General features: G+C 41.6%; 1 protein-coding gene across 1 annotated transcript in view; it reads right to left on the reverse strand.

Annotated features, from left to right (window-relative positions):
• The window catches only part of REEP5 (receptor accessory protein 5), a 40406-nt gene that overhangs the window by 12419 nt on the left and 8408 nt on the right, over positions 1–19579 (reverse strand). Inside the window, exon 3 of the mRNA XM_061158214.1 lies at positions 7266–7404. Within this exon, the coding sequence (XP_061014197.1) occupies positions 7266–7404 (139 nt within the window). The remainder of the gene's footprint in view (positions 1–7265; positions 7405–19579) is intronic.

The raw sequence follows: 19579 nt of genomic DNA on the forward strand, positions 1-19579 counted from the left end.
ATCTAATTTCCTGTATCTATGTTTCTTTAGATTAAAAAGTCTAAAAAGAGAGAACAAGATGGCAGAGGAGTAGGTGGATGTGGAGTACACCTCTCTCCACGGATACATCAGGAACTCTCCTTCAGACACAGAAGTGCATGCTGAACACCAGCTGGGAGCAGACAGGAGTACCTGACCGGTGGAAAAGAATACATAGAACCATGCAAAACTCAGTAGGATGAAGGAACTAGGGGGGAAAACAGGAGTGCTAGTAGGACTGGACCTGCCCTCAGTGGGTGGGGGAACTGAAGCAGGGGTCCGATCCCGACAGTGGGGCAACTGTCTGAGTCAGAGGAGAAACATTTAAGGCTGAGAATGAAACAGCTGATCCGTGGCAGCCTAAATGGAATGAGATTCAGACAGTCCTTGCCACAGCCATGCATATGCCGGGCAGGAACGCAGGTCTCCTGGAAGGGGCAGTGGCTAGGAGCTGGAGCTTACGGATTGTGGAGCAATCCCAGGGCGAGGGCTGCTGTTGACTGCGGAGAGACGGACCGAGGGCATGTGAGGGAAGAGACTGTGGAGGGAAATGCCTGGGGAAGAAAGCCAGGCAGCCCTGGAAGCAAGTCGATACTGCTGATACTTCTCTCTCCACAGCCAGCATGGGCAGCTGAACAACAGAGTCTGGCCCATCAAATGCCTGAGGCACTGAACGATAGGCCGGGACCCGCCCAGGGGGTACCTTTAAGGGCCTGACTACAGAACTACAGAGAAGGCCCCCAGGCAAGGGAGCCGCTAAGTGCCTGAAGGGCGGAGCTTCGGAGAAAGACTGGCCAGAGGCCTTCTGAGCACCAGCTACAGAGGCCGCAGAAAGACTCTGATCGGGCCCTAACTCCTGCCTCGGAGGCCGTCCGTGTCCCTGCACACTTGGCGCCGCCAGGGTCCCCGCAAGCCAAGCAAAAAAAGCCGTGTGTTCACGCGTGCAGGGCCTCCTCAGTCCTGTCCGACGCTGCGCCCCTGTAGACTGTGGCCTGCCAGGCTCCTCTGTCAGGGGGGGTTCTCGAGGCAGCAGCACTGGAGCGTAATGGCCAACACTGGCTGCCATGCCCTTCTGGAGCGCTCTATTTCCTGCTGCCCGAGCCGCCACCCCCCCTGAGTCCCTGGTGCTGCCAGAACCCCTGCAACCCAGGCAGCTGCACCACCTCCGCGCCTGGCCCTCAGAGGGGCAAACCCAAGCCCTCCAGGGCAGCCTCAGGAGCAAAGCCCAGTGGACGACCCACATGCAGAGGTGGAGATGAAACCACAACTGCAACCCAGGGGCAGTGGGGCTAAGGAAGGCGACCCAAACCCTGCCCACCAGCTGGGCAAGGTGCAGAGTAAATCCACACCATCAGCTAAGCAGACTGTGTCTGTGGGAGATATAAAAGGCCACTGAGAGCTCCCGCAGAAGAAAACGCACTAGCTCTGATAGCTGCGGACATTGGAGGCCAGAACACACAGGAGTCAGACCAGACTAGAACCTGAGCTGCCCCCGCAGCAGGCCCAGAGACCAGCACGGTGTTGGAGGGCATCCTAGGGAGGTGAGGAGGACTGGGCTTCCCAGCGATGGAAAGGACTCTGACAGCAGGGACTCAAGAAAAACATTTATTATTCTTATTTTTTGACTTGTTCTGTACATTCTCTTTGATTTTTTTCTTTCTTCTTTTTCCCTTTTTCTCCCCACTCTGTTGTAGTTCTCAATTTTATTGACACTGAGAAATCCAATTAAGCTTTTGAGGTTTTTTTTATTTCCTCAGTCACATTTTTTATTGTTGTCATAAACTTCTGCCTCTATGTTGGGCTTCTGCAGTTCTGTGGAGTTTTCCTCTTTTATTTTTTTAAAAATTTTAATTTTTAAACCTATTATTATTTTTTCTACATTTATTCCTTTGTTTGCTTTTCCTACTGTTCTTTCCCCCTTGCAGTTAATCTTTAAGGTATACATATCTACTTTATCTACCTCTTTCTAACTTGGCATAGCTATTCTTTCTTTTCTTAATCTCCTTTCCTCTCAACATATTTGTTAGTTTTATTTTCATTGCTTTATTCCCCAATTGGATGACCCACCTCCTAGAGTAATGGAAATAAAAACAAAAGTAAATAAGTGGGACCTGATTAAACTTAAAAGCTTTTGCACAGCAAAGGAAACTATGAGCAAGGTGAAAAGACAACCCTCAGAATGGGAGAAAATAATAGCAAATGAAACAACTGACAAAGGATTAATTTCCAAGATATACAAGCAACTCATACAACTCAATGCCAGAAAAACAAACAACCCAATCAAAAAGTGGGAAAAAGACCTAGACAGACATTTCTCCAAAGAAGACATGCAGATGGCTAACAAACACATGAAAAGATGCTCAACATCACTCATTATTAGAGAAATGTAAATCAAAACCACAATGAGATATTACCTCACACCAGTCAGAATGGCCCTTATCAAAAAGTCTACACAAAATAAATGCTGGAGAAGATGTGGAGAAAAGGGGATGCTCTTGCACTGTTGTAAACTGATAGAGCCATTAAGGAAGACAGTATGGAGATCCCTTAAAAAATCAGGAATAAAACCACCATATGACCCAGCAATTCCACTCCTAGACACATAACTTAAGGAAACCAAAACTAAAAAGACACATGCATCCCATTGTTCATTGCAGCACTCTTTAAAATAGCTAGAACATGGAAGTAACCTAGATATCCATCAACAGATGAATGGATAAAGAAGTTGTGGTATATAAACACAGTAGAGTATCACTCAGCCGTACAAAGGAACGCAATGGAATCAGTCCTAATGAGGTGGATGAACCGAGAACCTATTATACATAGTGAAGTAAGTCAGAAAGATAAATACCATATTCTAACACATATACTGCATGGGAACCTAGAATGTTAGGTCCATGAATCAAGGCAAATTGGAAGTGGTCAAACAGGAGATGGCAAAAGTGAATGCCGACATTCTAGGAATCAGAGAACTAAAATGGACTGGAATGGGTGAATTTAACTCAGATGACCATTATATCTACTACTGTGGGCAGGAATCCCTTTGGAGTAGCCATCATAGTCAACAAAAGAGTCCAAAATGCAGTAGTTGGGTGCAATCTCAAAAACGACAGAATGATCTCTGTTCGTTTCCAAGGTAAACCATTCAATATCACAGTAATCCAAGTCTATGCCCCAACCAGTAACGCTGAAGAAGCTGAAGTTGAAAGGGTCTATGAAGACCTACAAGAACTAACACTCAAAAAACGATGTCCTTTTCATTATTGGGGACTGGAATGCAAAAGTAGCAAGTCAAGAAATACCTGGAGTAACAGGCAAATTTGGCCTTGGAGTACAGAATGAAGCAGGGCAAAGGCTAATAGAGTTTTGCCAAGAGAACACACTGGTCATAGCAAACAGCCTCTTCCAACAACACAAGAGAAGACTCTACACATGGACATCACCAGATGGTCAACACCGAAATCAGATTGATTATATTCTTTGCAGCCAAAGATGGAGAAGCTCTATACAGTCTGCTAAAACAAGACCGGGAGCTGACTGTGGCTCAGATCATGAACTCCTTATTGCCAAATTCAGACTTAAATTGAAGAAAGTAGGGAAAACCACTAGACCATTCAGGTATGACCTAAATCAAATCCCTTATGATTATACAGTGGAAGTGAGAAATAGATTTAAGGGACTAGATCTGATAGACAGACAGCCTGATGAACTATGGACGGAGGTTTGTGACATTGTACAGGAGACAGGGATCAAGACCATCCCCAAGAAAAAGAAATGCAAAAAAGCAGAATGGCTGTCTGAGGAGGCCTTACAAATAGCTGTGAAAAGCAAAGGAGAAAAGGAAAGATATACCCATTTGAATGCAGAGTTCCAAAGAATAGCAAGGAGAGATAAGAAAGCCTTCCTCAGCTATCAATGCAAAGAAATAGAGGAAAACAACAGAATGGGAAAGACTAGAGATCTCTTCAAGAAAATTAGAGATACCAAGGGAACATTTCATGCAAAGATGGGTTCAATAAAGGCCAGAAATGGTATGGACCTAACAGAAGCAGAAGATATTAAGAAGAGGTGGCAAGAATACACAGAAGAACTGTACAAAAAAGATCTTCATGACCCAGATAATCATGATGTGATCACTCACCTAGAGCCAGACATCCTGGAATGTGAAGTCAAGTGGGCCTTAGGAAGCATCACTACAAACAAAGCTAGTGGAGGTGATGGAATTCCAGTTGAGCTATTTCAAAACTTCAAAGATTTGAAAGTGTCAAAGTGCTGCACTGAATATGCCAGCAAATTTAGAAAACTCAGCAGTGGCCACAGGACTGGAAAAGGTCCCTTTTCATTCCAATCCCAAAGAAAGGCAATGCCAAAGAATGCTCAAACTACTGCATAAATGCACTCATCTCACACGCTAGTAAAGTAATGCTCAAAATTCACCAAGCCAGGCTTCAGTAATACGTGAACTGTGAACTTCCAGATGTTCAAGCTGGTTTTAGAAAAGGCAGAAGAACCAGACATCAAATTGCCAACATCTGCTGGATCATCAAAAAAGCAAGAGAGTTCCAGAAAAACATCTACTTCTGCTTTATTGACTATGCCAAAGCCTTCGACTGTGTGGATCACAATAAACTGTGGAAAATTCTGAAAGAGATTGGGAATACCAGACCACCTGACCTGCCTCTTGAGAAATCTGTATGCAGATCTGGAAGCAACAGTTAGAACTGGATGGAACAACAGACTGGTTCCAAATAGGAAAAGGAGTGTGTCAAGGCTGTATATTGTCAATCTGCTTAGTTAACTTATATGCAGAGTACATCATGAGAAATGCCAGGCTGGAGGAAGCACAAACTGGAATCAAGATTGCTGGGAGAAACATCAATAACCTCAGATATGCAGATGACACCACCCTTATGGCAGAAAGTGAAGAAGAACTAAAGAGCCTCTTGATGAAAGTGAAGGAGGAGAGTGAAAAAGTTGGCTTAAAAGCTCAACATTCAGAAAACTAAGATCAGATCATGGCATCTGGTCCCATCACTTCATGGCAAATAGATGGGGAAACAGTGTCAGACTTTATTTTTTTGGGCTCCAAAATCACTGCAGATGGTGATTACAGCCATGAAATTAAAAGACGCTTACTCCTTGGAAGAGAAGCTATGACCAACCTAGACAGCATATTAAAAAGCAGAGACATTACTTTGTCAACAAAGGTCCGTCTAGTCAAGGCTATGGCTTTTCCAGTGGTCATGTATGGATGTGAGAGTTGGACTATAAAGCAAGCTGAGCACCGAAGAATTGATGCTTTTGAACTGTGGTGTTGGAGAAGACTCCTGAGAGTCCCGTGAATTGCAAGGAGATCCAACCAGTCCATCCTAAAGGAGATCAGTCCTGGGTGTTCATTGGAAGGACTGATGCTGAAGCTGAAACTCCAATCCTTTGGCCTCCTGATGTGAAGAGCTGACTCATTTGAAAAGACCCTGATGCTGGGAAAGACTGAGGGCAGGAGGACAAGGGGACGACAGAGGATGAGATGGCTGGATGGCATCACCAACTCAATGGACATGGGTTTGGGTGGACTCCGAGAGTTGGTGACGGACAGGGAGGCCTGGCGTGCTGCAGTTCATGGGGTTGCAAAAAGTCGGACACGACCAAACGACTGAACTGACCTGAACTGAACACATATACACAGAATCTAGAAAAATGGTATTGAGTAATTTATTTATAGGGCAACAACAGAGAAACAGACATAGAGAACAGACTATGGACATGGGGAGAGGAGAGGAGAGGGTGAGGTGTATGGAAAAGTAACAGGGAAACTTACAGTACCATATGTTACACGGACAGCCAAGGGGAATTTGCTGTCTGGCTTAGCAAACTCAAACAGGGGCTCTGTATCAACCTAGAGGGGTGGGGTGGGCGGGAGATGGGAGGGAGGGTCAAGAGGGAGGGGACATATGTGTACCTGTGGCTGATTCATGCTGAGGTTTGACAGAAAACAGCAATATTCTATAAAGCAATTATCCTTCAATAAAAAATTAATTAATTAAATATATATATATAAAAGAACAAATTGTAGGAAGAAAAGTCTAAAAAGAAAGTAAACAGAAATGTAGACATTTAGGACAAGTTAAAATAACAAGGACACTCAAAACAGGTCTAAATATACAAAGGAAACAATTAGATTCGAGGGAAACTAAAATAACTTTTAAGAGAGGCAATACAGGGGGCAGGAATGCAGAATCTTCAAAATTCTTAGAGAATTACTTGCGTCTTTAAACTATTTTCATGTGTAACTCAAACTATTTCATGTGTAACTCAAACTATTTCATGTGTAACTCAAACTATTTCTTGTGTAACTTCATGTGTACTCTTGAGTCTTTAAACTTTTTCACTTGTAACTCCTACTAAAACAAATACTTAAAGAGTATGAAGGGAAAGAAGCAAACCCATAACTAATAAGAGCTGAAGTTCCCTCTCAGCTTGGGAAGTCCGGCTCAGTGAACCTCAGGCACTATTTACATCCTGTGAAGTTAATGGGAAGCAGGGCCTCTTCCACAGAAGACATCCGAGGGAGCAACTAAAGAAAGCTTGTCCTATTTAGAGAAAAAGAACCAACCACTCCATTAAAAGGCGTGAACTTCTTCATTGTCATTTGCCTCTGATGCAAGTCCAGGGTTGATACAGGTCCCATTAGGAAAAAGTTCAACTTCCGACTGCTTTTCCTCACATAGTTGTAACTAAAGTGAGTCCTCTGCCAAGCACAGGTGTGGCAGGGCTGATGCCAGGCTAACGGACCTGTCAGAGTTATTAAAATGACTTCCGCAGCCGATTTCACATCTTCTTTTTCCAAACCTATATAAGAAATGAGTATTTTTTGTCCAGCACACAACTGTGAATAATTGATGGACTGATAAAATCTGCAATGTTTATGCATCAAACACAGAGAACAGGATTTTGGCAAAGAGCAATGCTTGTGCTACCACAGTATTTCCATGTTTCACTATTATCAAACACATATTACAGACATAATTGCTTTGGCTATTTCCAAGGTAATGCACAAAATAGTTAGCTATGTTGAGTTCTTTCTTCCTGTTTACATAATCTGAGGCAGAGCCAGAGCTGTCTAACATTCAAGCATCTGTTCCTATTCCTTGTATATAGGTCCTGAGATCGAGTTTATTTTAGTGGTAGGGAGCAAAGCAAAAACATAGATGAAAGAAAACACGGCAGTTCCGGAAAAGGCAACGTACCTTCAGCATGTAGTAGAAGGGGAACCACGACAGGAAGAGGTCGGAGAAGAATTCGACAATGCTGAACACACCATATACCACCCAGTAGGTCAGCCACTGGGTATCATCTTCTTTGTTGGGGCTTTCTATGGCTTTCATTCTGAAAGGCAATACAAAAGCAAGTGTATTATGTAGTAAGATCTCAATGAGACAATTTCGATTATTATACTTGCACGCTGCCCTCCAATACCAACTGAAAAACTCAGGCAATATATGTACCATGACAGTAGATGCATAAGTATAACAAGAAAACAGACAGCAAAGTAGAAATACTAAGACAAGCTATTATAACTACCTGTTACCAGTCCTCCGGTCACCAGAGATGCCAGCACCAGTTGACCCATGGGTCTCCACCTTGCCTGAGCCTCCACCGCAGCTCCAGGAAATAGCACTAATGGCTGGAAACTAGAGTAATCCCCATTTTCAAGTGGGGTCCTGCTGCTAGGGATATATCAAGAACTCACTCGTGTCCTTCAGTTCTCATGCACTTTAACTGAAGCACATCATGAGTGAGCAGGCATTTCCATAAACAATATCTTGGGAAACACAGTTCCAGGACGCTTTCCAGAGTTCATAACATACTTCATAACAAACAGGCGAAAACTAACATGGTGTCCAGTTGGTTCTGACTGTCGTCACGTGACGCTCAGGTGGTGAACTTTCCTCCCCCATATCAGTTAACACTAGGACTTTCTCAGTATCCACTACTGCTTAAACAAAATTCATTCTGTAAATGAACAGAACTAAATGTAAAATAACCTTCTTTTACTTCTGAATCACAGGAATTTCTTCTATTCCTAAAAATCTCTTCATTCTAAGACCCAATTCCATAATTTTTCATCCTGTCCTGACATGTCTGGATACTTATCATAACTGAGCTGATCTGCATCAGTAAACTAGAAGAAATCGGAATCTTGTTTAGCTCCTGCAATGAGTTAACTACTGAAAATACATTGGCTACTTGGTAACAGGGGTTCACCAAAGAAACAGTCTGATGAATCATGCTGAATCATCCCCTAAGAAAGCCTCTGAATTAATCAGAAGCAGCCATGGGTGTATGTGAGCCTGCCTACATGAGTGTTTTAAGAAAATGACCAAGTGGGGAAAAACTACAGCTGACTGAAATGACTGCTAATGACATGAGGAAAAGGCAAGGAGAGAGTGATGAAGTGAATGCTGTTTTGAACATCAAGAGTAAATACAGAACCATAAAATAAATTGAAGAGAGCTAATTATAAAATAATGGTTTGTCCCATGTAGACTGTGTCTGTGTTTTAGCATTCCTCAGGTAGAAACTAGCCGATATAACAGGAAGTCAAAGGAGAAAGTAGGCAAGCATGTGAACCAAAGAGCTAACAAATGTACATCCGTTACATGGAAGGTTTCCTCATTCCTGCTATGCTTTATCTGGTATAGAATAAAGTTTATCTGGGGAAGATCCCCTGGAGGAAGGCATGGCAACCCACTCCAGTATTCTTGCCTGGAGGATCCCATAGACAGAGGAGCCTGACAGGCTACAGTCCATAGGGCTGCACAGAGTCGGGCAGGACCGAAGCGATGCAGCACAAGCACGCATGGTTTATCTACCCACATTTAAGTGGACTGTTCACAGTACGATAAAAACCTGTTTCTTATACGTCTCACCCTGGACAAAGGGGCAACAAACATTTATGAAACCACTGCTATTTTTAGTTCCATTCTGCGTCATTATTACTGTTTTTACTGAAGCAGAGCTGATTTACAATGTCGTGTCCTTTCTGGTGTACAACAAAGTGACTCAGTTACATATAATATGTGTGCGTGTGCGTGTGTATGTGCGTGTGTGTGTGTGTGCGCGTGTGTGTCTGTGTGCGCACGCGTGTGTGTGTCTGTGTGTGCGTGTGTATGTGTGCGTGCGTGTCTGTGTGTGTGTGCATGTGTGTGTCTGTGTGTGTGCATGTATGTGTGTCTGTGTGTGTGCATGTGTGTGTGTGTGTGTGTGTGTACTTTTCTATACATTGATGGATATGATAGATGTTATACTGACAGATTGACAGTCGTGTCCAACTCTTTGCAACCCCATGGACTAGACAGTCCACAGAATTCTCCAGGCCAGAACACTGGAGTGGGCAGCCTTTCCCTTCTCCAAGGGATCTTCCCAACCCAGGGATCGAACCCAGGTCTCCCCCATTGCAGGCAGATTCTTTACCAGCTGAGTCACCAGGGAAGCCCAAGAATACTGGAGTGGGTAGCCCATCCCTCCTCCAGGAGATCTTTCCGACCCAGGAATCGAATCTGGGTCTTCTGCATTGCAGGTGGATTCTTTACCAACTGAGTTATGAGGGAAGCCCCATTATACAGATAGTTTATTGTAAGATATTGAATACAGTCCCCTGTGTGATACAGTAGGACCTTGCTGTTTATCTATAACAGTTTGTATTTGCTAATCCCAAATTCCTAATTCAATCTAATTACCCCTACCCCCCACCCCCCACCCTTGGCAACCACAAGTTTGTTCTCTGTGAGTCTGTTTCTAAGTTCATTTGTGTTATATTTTAAATTCCACATAGAGTGTTATCGTATGGTATTTATCTTTCTCTGTCTGACTTCACTTAGTATGATCATCTCTAAGTTCATCTATGTTGCTGCAAAGGGCATCATTTCATTCTTTTATTTTATGGCTGAGCTGTGTTATATTGCATATATGGATCATATCTTCTTTATCCATTCACCTGTTGATGGACATTTAGGTTGCTTCCATGTCTTGGCTACTGTAAATAATGCTGCTATAAATATTGGACACATATATCTTTTCCGGTTAGAGTTTTATCTAGACAAATGCCTAAAAGTGGGATTACTGGATCACATGGCAACTCTATTTTTAGTTTTTTAAGGAATCTGCATACTGTTTCAGACAGTGGCTGCACCAATTTCCATTCCCACCAACACTGTAGGACTCTTTCTTTTTATCAGATTTGTATGTTGATTTACTTATTTACTTAGGCTGTGGTGGGTCTTCCTTGCTTTACCCGGGCTTTCTCTAGCTGCAGCCGGCAGTGTCTACTCTTCATTGTGGTGCACAGGCTTCTCATTGCAGCGGTTTCTCTTGTTGCAGAGCAGGCTCTGGGCTTCAGCAGTTGCAGTGCATGGGCTCTAGAGCACAGGCTCAGCAGTTGTGGCACATGGGCTTAGGTGCTCTGAGGCATGTGGGGTCTTCCCGGACCAGGAATCAAACCAGTGTCCCTTGCACTGCAAGCAGATTCTTAACTACTGGACTACCAGGCAAGCCCTGTAGACTTTTTAATGATGGCCATTCTGACCAGAGTGAGCTGGTACCTCACTGCAGTTTTGATTTGCATTTCTCTAATATTAGCATGTTGAGCATCTTTTCATGTGTCTATTGGCCATCTGTATGTCTTCTTTGGAGAAATGTCTGTTTAGGTCTTCTGCCGATTTTTTGACTGGGTTACTTGGTTGTTTTGTTACTGAGTTTTATGGGCTGTGTGTATATTTTGGAAATTAATTCCTTATCAGTCATATTGTTTGCAAATATTTTTTCCTATTCTGTAGGCTATCTTTTCATTTTGTTGATGTTTTCCTTTGCTGTGCAAAAGCTTATAAGTTTGATTAGGTCCCACTTGTTTATTTTTGCTTTTGCTTCTATTGCCTTGGAAAAACTGTAATTATTTTTAAAACATTAGTCCACAGATTCAGAAACCAAAAAATAAACAATGCCCTATGTGTCTCTTCATCTGGCTATTGATTTGTTTCCTTTAATCCTTTTATAATAGATTGGTCATCTAGTGAGTTCTGTGAGTCATTCTAATTAAACCTAAAGAGGGGACTCGGGAACCACTGGTTGACAGCCAGTTGGTCAGAAGCACAGACTAAGAACCGGGGCTTGCTACATGTGCTTCAAGTGTGAGGAGGTCTTGTTGGACTGAGCCTTTTAGCTTTGTAATTTGATTCTGTCTCTGGGTATACAGTGTCAGAATTGACTTGAACTCTTGGACTCTCGGGCTTCCCAGGTACAGTGCTAAAGAACCCGCCTGCCAATACAGGAGATGCAAGAGATGCAAGTTGGATCCCTGGGTGAGGAAGATTCCCTGGAGTAGGACATGGCAACCCATTCCAGTACTCTTACCTGGAAAATTTCACGGACAGCGCAGCTTGGAGGGCTACAGTCCGTGGGGTCACGAAGAGTCGGACACGACTCAGGACACACACACTTGGATTCTCTGCTATTATCTGAGAATTGCTTGTTGACATGGAGAAGCCTTTGGAACTGGGCCCTTTGCATCTTTGACCACTCTGCTGCCTTTTATTTACATTTGCTAAACAGTATTTTAACTCATATCAGAATGAAGATATATCAACCTTTCAGGCAACATACAGGATTCAAGAAATCCTAAGATGCAACTCTATCCTTAGGCCATTTGTAGTTTTTGATCTTTAGCCAAAAAGGCAAAGATAAAGAATGGGAAGGATAGGAACTTAATAATTATTTAATTTAACCTTCAGAACAGCCTATGTAACAGGTAATGTTATTCTCATTTTTGAGAGAAAGAAACTGAGGCTTAGGGAAGGAAAATCACATCGGCAGGGGCCCCAGAGATGTGCTACTGCAAAGCCTGTGTCTGCTTCTCTATCCTGAGCTGTTTTCCTAGTTGGGGAACTACTCACTACCCGCTTGCAACAGCACTTAGCAAAGTGTCTGGTACTAAGTGGGCAGTTAGTAAATATTTGTTTCATTCATACAGATACAGAAAAGTTCATAATCTGACTTTTGGAAGGGACCAGAGTCCTCTATTGGAGAAAACCAAGGTTTAGAGAGGTCAACTTGGGCACAGAGCAGACTAACGGGGGAAAGGTCATAGTCTCAACATCCAGATTCCTGAAAGGCCATTCATCCTGCTTCCTTGAGGTGGAGGACCATTAGAAGTGAACGGGATGCTGTTCCAAGTTGGTGCCCTAGTCTACCAGTTCTCAGACTTGAATGATGATCCACATTCACCTCAGGAACTGTTAAAAAATATATACACTATATTTTTATAGTGTATAAATATATAAAATACAGTGTATAAATATATAAAAATATATATACACCGGGTCCTTCAGACCTGGTGGCTCAAGCTCTCCCGCATACACAGGTGTGTGCTTTTAGAAACTTATGCAGGTGATTCTAACACACAGCTAAGTTTCAGAACCACCAGCTCCAAGATCCAGTTTCAGTACGACTTGGTCATATCATTTCTAAGACAGAAAAGCAAAATGACTGAATCAGTTTTTTTCTATGGCCAGAGGGTAGGCGACCCCTTCCCAGCAACGAGTGAGAAGCCAAGAGAGGAGAAAAGCTCGATCCCAGAGGGACTCGGGGACTGTCGCCCCAGCAGCTAGCAGCAGTTCTCCTGCACTCTCAGAGCCCTGGGCCACGTCACCGTCGAACAGCAGATGCCAGCAGGGACCGTGGGCTCAGAACTACTCCCAGAGCAGCACAGTCCTGGCCCGCTCTCTGCCCACGGTCACGGCCACCTGAACTAGAGCTGTGCCTCCCGCTCCAGGGGCCCAGTTCAAGGGCAGAGCTTCAGCTCCCTCACACAAGCAGCAGAAGGAAGCACGGCCTGGCTGAGCAGGAGACCGGCCTGCGGAGGGGAAGATGGCTGGCAAGCAGTTCTAAAAATTCACTGAGCAGAGTTAGAAATTGTAGACTGTTGAATGGGAAGGTGTCTTCAAGTTCTAGCTGAAGTTCTACATTTTATAGACACAAAATAAAATGAACCTCAGAGAGGAAAGAGTGATATTAAAATGACTTTCAACTCAAACATTATAGAAGAGATTATAGAAACGTGTGTTTATACATTTTAAGGGCAGGATGGACTGTTTAAATAAATTTGGGTATATTCATACAGTGAAATATTTCTGAAGCCTTTAAAAGGATATTCCTTAACAGAGAGAGATGTCCAAGATATAGGGCTGAGTGTCAAAAAGAGATTACTAATTTTGTATTTAAAAGAAAAAAGAAAACTATCTGTATGTGTTTATAGACCAAGAATGGCATTTAGAAATATTTTTTCAAGTTGAATACAGTTAGCCCTGAGTATTGGGATTGTAGAATTTTGTTGTTTTAAAATCTTTCAATGAGCACGTACTATCTTTTTTAAATTGAAGCACGATTAGTGTACAAGTTACAGGGGTACAGTATAATCACAGTTTTTAAAGGTTATATTCCTTTTATAGTTATTATAAAATATTGGCTATATTTGGCATTGTACAATATATTCAGGTAGCTTATTTTATACTTAACAGTTGTACCTCTTAATCGCCTAGCCCTATAGTGCCCCTACCCCGTCCCCTCTCCTCACTGGTAACAACGAGTTTATTCTCTGTATTTGTGAGCATCTTCTATCATCTACTATTTTTAAAAAATTTTTTCTATAACTGACTTACAATGTTGTGTTAGTTTCAGGTGTATAGCAAAGAGCAGAAGTTCTACATATACATACACAGCATGTACTATTTTTAATAAGAAAAGTGAGGACAAATATTTCTATATGGGGGGAAAAACACAGGGTACCCAGACTTTATATAACTACAGTCTCCTATGAGACTAGGTCTCTTTAGGGCCTTGTTAAAAGAAACACTGACGTGAACAGCAGACACATTCATTTAATTTCTCTCTTGAGAAAACTGCTCATGATTTTCTAACAAACTTCCCTAAAAATGATCAGACACAATCTATTGTGTTTTAGGGCATTTAAAGTCCTTCAGTCCACACAGATGGCTCAGACAGTCAAGAATCTGCCTTCTTGAAGGAGACACAGGCTTGATCCCTGGGTCAGGAAGATCCACTGGAGAAGGGAATGACTACCCACTCCAGTATTCTTGCCTGGAGAATTCCATGCACAGAGGAGTCTGGCAGGCTACAGTCCGTGGGGTCACAAAAGAGTCGGACACAACTGAGCGAAAAGACACTTTTTTTCACAATACACAGAATGACACAGAGGGAGAAAAGAAAGTCACACCACCCATCATATGAATTGAATCATTCTAATTTCCTCCTCATTCTAATTTCCCAGAAAAAGAAACACAAAATGGCAAAATAGTTGTCTGAGGAGGCCTTACAAATAGCTGTGAAAAGAAGAGAAGCAAAAAGCAAAGGAGAAAAGGAAAGATATACCCATTTGAATGCAGAGTTTCAAAGAATAACAAGGAGAGATAAGAAAGCCTAACTCAGTGATTAATGCAAAGAAATAGAGGAAAATAATAGAATGGGAAAGACTAGAGATCTCTTCAAGAAAATTAGAGATACCAAGGGAACATTTCATGCAAAGATGGGCTCAACAAAGGACAGAAAGGGTATGGACCTAACAAAAGCAGAAGATATTAAGGAGAGGTGGCAAGAATACACAGAAGAATTATACACTCAAGATCTTCATGACCCAGATAATCACAATGGTGTGATCACTCACCTACAGCGAGACATCCTGGAATGTAAAGTCAATGAATTACAAAGCAGAGACATTGCCGACAAAGGTCTGCATAGTCAAAGCCATGGTTTTTCCAGTAGCCATGTATGGATCTGAGAGTTGGACCATAAAGAAGGCTGAGCGCCGAAGAATTGATGCTTTTGAACTGTGGTGTTGGAGAAGACTCTTGAGAGTCCCTTGGACTGCAAGGAGATCAAACCAGTGCATCCTAAAGGAAGTCAGTCCTGAATATTCATTGGAAGGACTGATGCTAAAGCTGAAACTCCAATACTTTGGCCACTGATGCCAGAACTGACTCATTGGAAAATACCCTGATGCTGGGAAAGATTGAAGGCGGGAGGAGAAGGGGATGACAGAGGATGAGATGGTTGGATGGGATCACTAACTCAATGGAGATGAGTTTGAATAAACTCCGGGAGTTGGTGATGGACAGGGAAGCCTGGCGTGCTGCAGTCGCGAAGACACAACTGAGCAACCAAACTAAACTGAACTGAATTTCCTACTGTACAAAGCAAACTATCAAAAGATGATTAATTACACTGAATTATGAAACAGCCAGGCAGGCTTTCCCCTTCATTTCTTCCCAATGCTCACCTGGCTTTACATTATTTTACTATTCTTGTGTTATAGCTTTGTATCCTGGTCCTACCACTTACTAGGTACATGACCTTGGGCAAGTTTTTCTGGGCCTTAGTATGCTCATCTGTCAAGTAGGGATGATGAACCTCATTGTGTTGCTATGAAGATTAACTTACTTAATACATGTTAAGCACTTAAATAGGGTAAGCACTCAGAAATATTACTTTACTAGGTAGTAATTATAATATGGTGATCATTTTATTATTATCATAGGAGGCAAAGGATTAAAAAGAAAAGAGAGCAATAAGAACACTCCAGTCCTTCTGGCTAAGTAGAGCATAAAGGATTACTAGCATTGTTAATACAGGAAAGAGGAGATTAGAGAATTATTCACGGATTTTAATTGTACTTCACTCTCCAAATCCAAAATGCTACAGAAAGTAAAGGGCTGGGTGAAATCCAAAAGTCCTATTTGCAGGTCACACTTTTCAGGTCTACATGGAGACTGGCCAAAGTCTTGACACTGGTATCGAACTGGCACTGGCAGAGACGTAACCCCTATCCAGCCCTCACCCAGACTACCCAGCCCCGGCGACTGCACTGGCTGCCTCCACGTTGCTGAATCATCTGTTTCTTTGCTGCTGCTTTCTAAAGGCAAGATCATGAACCAAAACCAGCGAAAGTATAGCATTAAACAGATGTAAAAAAACCAAAGTTCAAGTAGATACGGTCTATCAGCATTTTCTCCCTCCAAATTAAGAGTCAGCATTCAGAGAATTCCCTGACCCACAGACATGAGTAAACTGTAAATTCCCTAAGTACTTCATTAGAAAGAAATCATGTAAACTAAAGACAGTTGATGTGAAATTGAAAGTCACTCAGTTGTGCCCAACTCTATGTGACTGCATGGACTGTAGCCCACCAGGCTCCCCTGTCCATGTCCATGTCCACCAGGCATTCTCCAGGCAAGAATACTGGAGTGGGTTGCCATGCCCTTCTCCAGGGGATCTTCCTGACCCAGGGGTTGAACCCAGGTTTCCACACTGCAGGCAGATCCTTCACTGTTTGAGCTATCCAGGAAGCCCCTGAAAGTTAAGCATTTTTTACACTACAATAACTTTTTCAGACTCAAAGTTTATCCCTGGTTAATGGGTATTTCAATACATTCAAGTCATTAAGTTAAAAATGTCCATTCTCTACAATAGTATGGAGTATAAGCTGTGTGTACATTATATTTAGTATTATATACGTATATGTCTACAATGAAGGGGAAGCATAATATAGATGACAAATACAAAAAGCTAGTTAAGCCATTTTGCAATTATTTATTCCTATTTCCTATATTTCAAATGAGCTACTGTAAATGTAACTTTTAACAAGAAATAAGACTGTCTGGCTTCTTTGTTGTACTTTTTCTTAAGATAAAAAGGCAATGAAAAAATACGTAAAATTCTTTACCATCAGTACAAACCAAACCAAACCAGCGTTACTTTCCTCCACTCAATTCTTGGTGGTAAAATGGCCAGAGAGGCCCTGTCTAGGTAATCCACCATGACTATCAGTGACAGACCTGTTCAAATGCAAGCATATGTGGAGCACTGACCATGCATGACACTGTACTGAAGCTCTGAGGCCAAAACAGTGACGCTCCAGGACAGAAAATCAAAAACAGTCAAATGATAGTTCCATTCTTAAATAAGCAGCACAGGTGTGCTTGGGGAAAGATCCAATGAATGAGTTAGGAGAAACTAGAAACCTCAATGGAAGCAAAACAAAGTAGAAAGTAGATTTAATATTTAAAAACTGTTAGTTAAAATTATGCCCAGGGCTTAGGAACAAGTATACTACTGTACCAAAACAGAAGCAAACCCCTAGCCATAACACATATTTATAATTCGGAAAAACAAAACCTTATTGTATCTCATTGCTCCTTAGAACAATGATGTCTTAAACTGCTACTATCTAAGAATAGGAAAAAATAAGAAACAGAAAACAACAAGTAGAAAAAATAAGTTAAAATACTACTTGAGAGGTTTTTCCTTAATCATTTAAGTTCAATGACATGAGTAAGAGAACCATGACTATGATTAAGTCAATTTTCGCCTGTATGTTAATTAAAAGTAACCACACTTAATTAAGCAGTTCCTAAAATGTTGATTTGGTGATGGACAGGGAGGCCTGGCGTGCTGTGATTCATGGGGTCGCAAAGAGTCAGACACGACTGAGCGAGTGAGCTGAACTGAACTGAACTGAAAATGTTGATTCTGTTAATGTTTAACTTAAATTATCCCCTCCTGCTACATAGAGAAAATTGAAATGTTATAAAAGCTAATCTATTCCCAAGGGTTAATTCAACTAGTAATTATCAGGTGCATTATATATGCTTCTGACCACTCACACGAAAGAAACTGCGGCACACACACACTACCCAGACTGCATGTGGTTCACACGTAACTTAGTCACTATAGTTCAAACTAGCCAAATGATGTAAAATTAAGTGTTAATATTAAATGTCTTCAGAGCACTGGCCTTACTACTGAAACCAGTTCTACTCATCAATAGGATTTTAATTTTAATAAGTTGATTATATTTCCAGACTGGTAGGACATTAAAAAAAAAAAAATTCATGAAAAAGGCCTATAACAATAAAAAGCTTTGAGATGTGCTGTTGGTAAGGAACAGAAAGGAATCTACTTCTGGTCCATTTGCTTTGTTCTATTTCAAGTGTGGTAAGTTACATTTAAAAACAAATATTCCAGAGTTTATGGTCTATTATCTGAAGCATGAGTAAGAAGAATATAGACCAGAATGTTCATCCTTTCTGACACAGCAGACGCACACTGACCCTATGCATGGGGGTGCTTCTGGCACTCCTAAGCCAGAGTTTATCAGAATATGTGAAGTGGGGATTCCTGACAGCTCACAATGTTTTCCCTGTTTCCTATTAACCTCTCTTTAGGAGTCTGCCGTTTCAAATATCATTTCACACATACAGCGTGTCAAATTAGAAGGAAAGAAACCCACATTTTAAGACATGAACAGTATTTTTTTTATTTCCATGCCAGTAAAGAAGAGATTTTTCTTCATGGAAATAAAGATCAGAAGCTATGGACACTCAGAAGAGTACTTGTTTTTTGCTGCAGAGTAGGTGTACTTTCAAAATAAGAGAGAACTCCAACAGAGAAAGCGACAAACAGAGGGAAAAAACTAAAAGTAAAGAAGCAAAGTAAAGGAACAATTTGCTTCTTTACTGTTTACATCATACCCAATCCTCTTCCCTACCCAAAAGAAGGATACAGTCACTAGCAGCAAATCTGCTTCTTAAACATGTAGAAACTATCTTCTAAGATGACTATACAAGAACAGCGAAAAAATAAACCATGCTCCTTTAATTTTTAACAGTGTTCCCCTACAGTATAAAATGACCAACTTAATGAAATACTTAATATAATGTAAGCTAAATTTGCAGATATATTAAGATGACTCTATAAAGCAACTCTAATGGAAGTTGAAATACAAAAAAGCCAAAAGCAGTCTTTCAGTGGTCAAATATTTTGGTGTTTAATTATGGTGATCATATCTGCCAACTGTCTGTTATTTTTTTAATGCAAAATGGAAGTGCCAGTAATGGCTGAATATAAAGCATGAGGAATGCTGGCAGTGGGCAGGCCAGGGGATTCAGATACCCTTATTCCTATACCTGACTTTGCCTCAACAGACTTGTGAACTAAGTTGTAAAACTTGATTTTGTCACCCTGGTTTCCAAATATGTTAAAGGTAGCTACAGTTCCAGCAGCTTGATCTCTAAGACCTCTTCTAGCTAACATTTTATAATTCAAAACAGAAAGTATTAGACTATTCAATAGGCAATATTAAAAGATGAATGCCCAAAGCAATAAAATAGCAGATGCAAACAACCAGGTCCTACTATACGGCACCGGGAATTATATTCGGTATTTTGTAATAAACCATAAGGGAAAAGAATATATATATGTAAAACTGAATCACCTTCTGTACACCAGAAACTAACACAGCAATGTAAACCAGCTATACTTCAATAAACGAACAGAAAACACCAGAAGATGCAAATTCCACTGGGGCAACCCTCTGGCGAGAAAACTGATGGCTCTGTAAACACAATATCTATGTCAGGCACGTATTGGAAATTTAACTTACCCTCACACACCCTTACAACCTGTGCAGGAACAACCCGAACTGACCTTCACCAGA

Source organism: Dama dama, chromosome 12, assembly GCF_033118175.1.
Source record: "Dama dama isolate Ldn47 chromosome 12, ASM3311817v1, whole genome shotgun sequence".
NCBI lineage: Eukaryota > Metazoa > Chordata > Mammalia > Artiodactyla > Cervidae > Dama > Dama dama.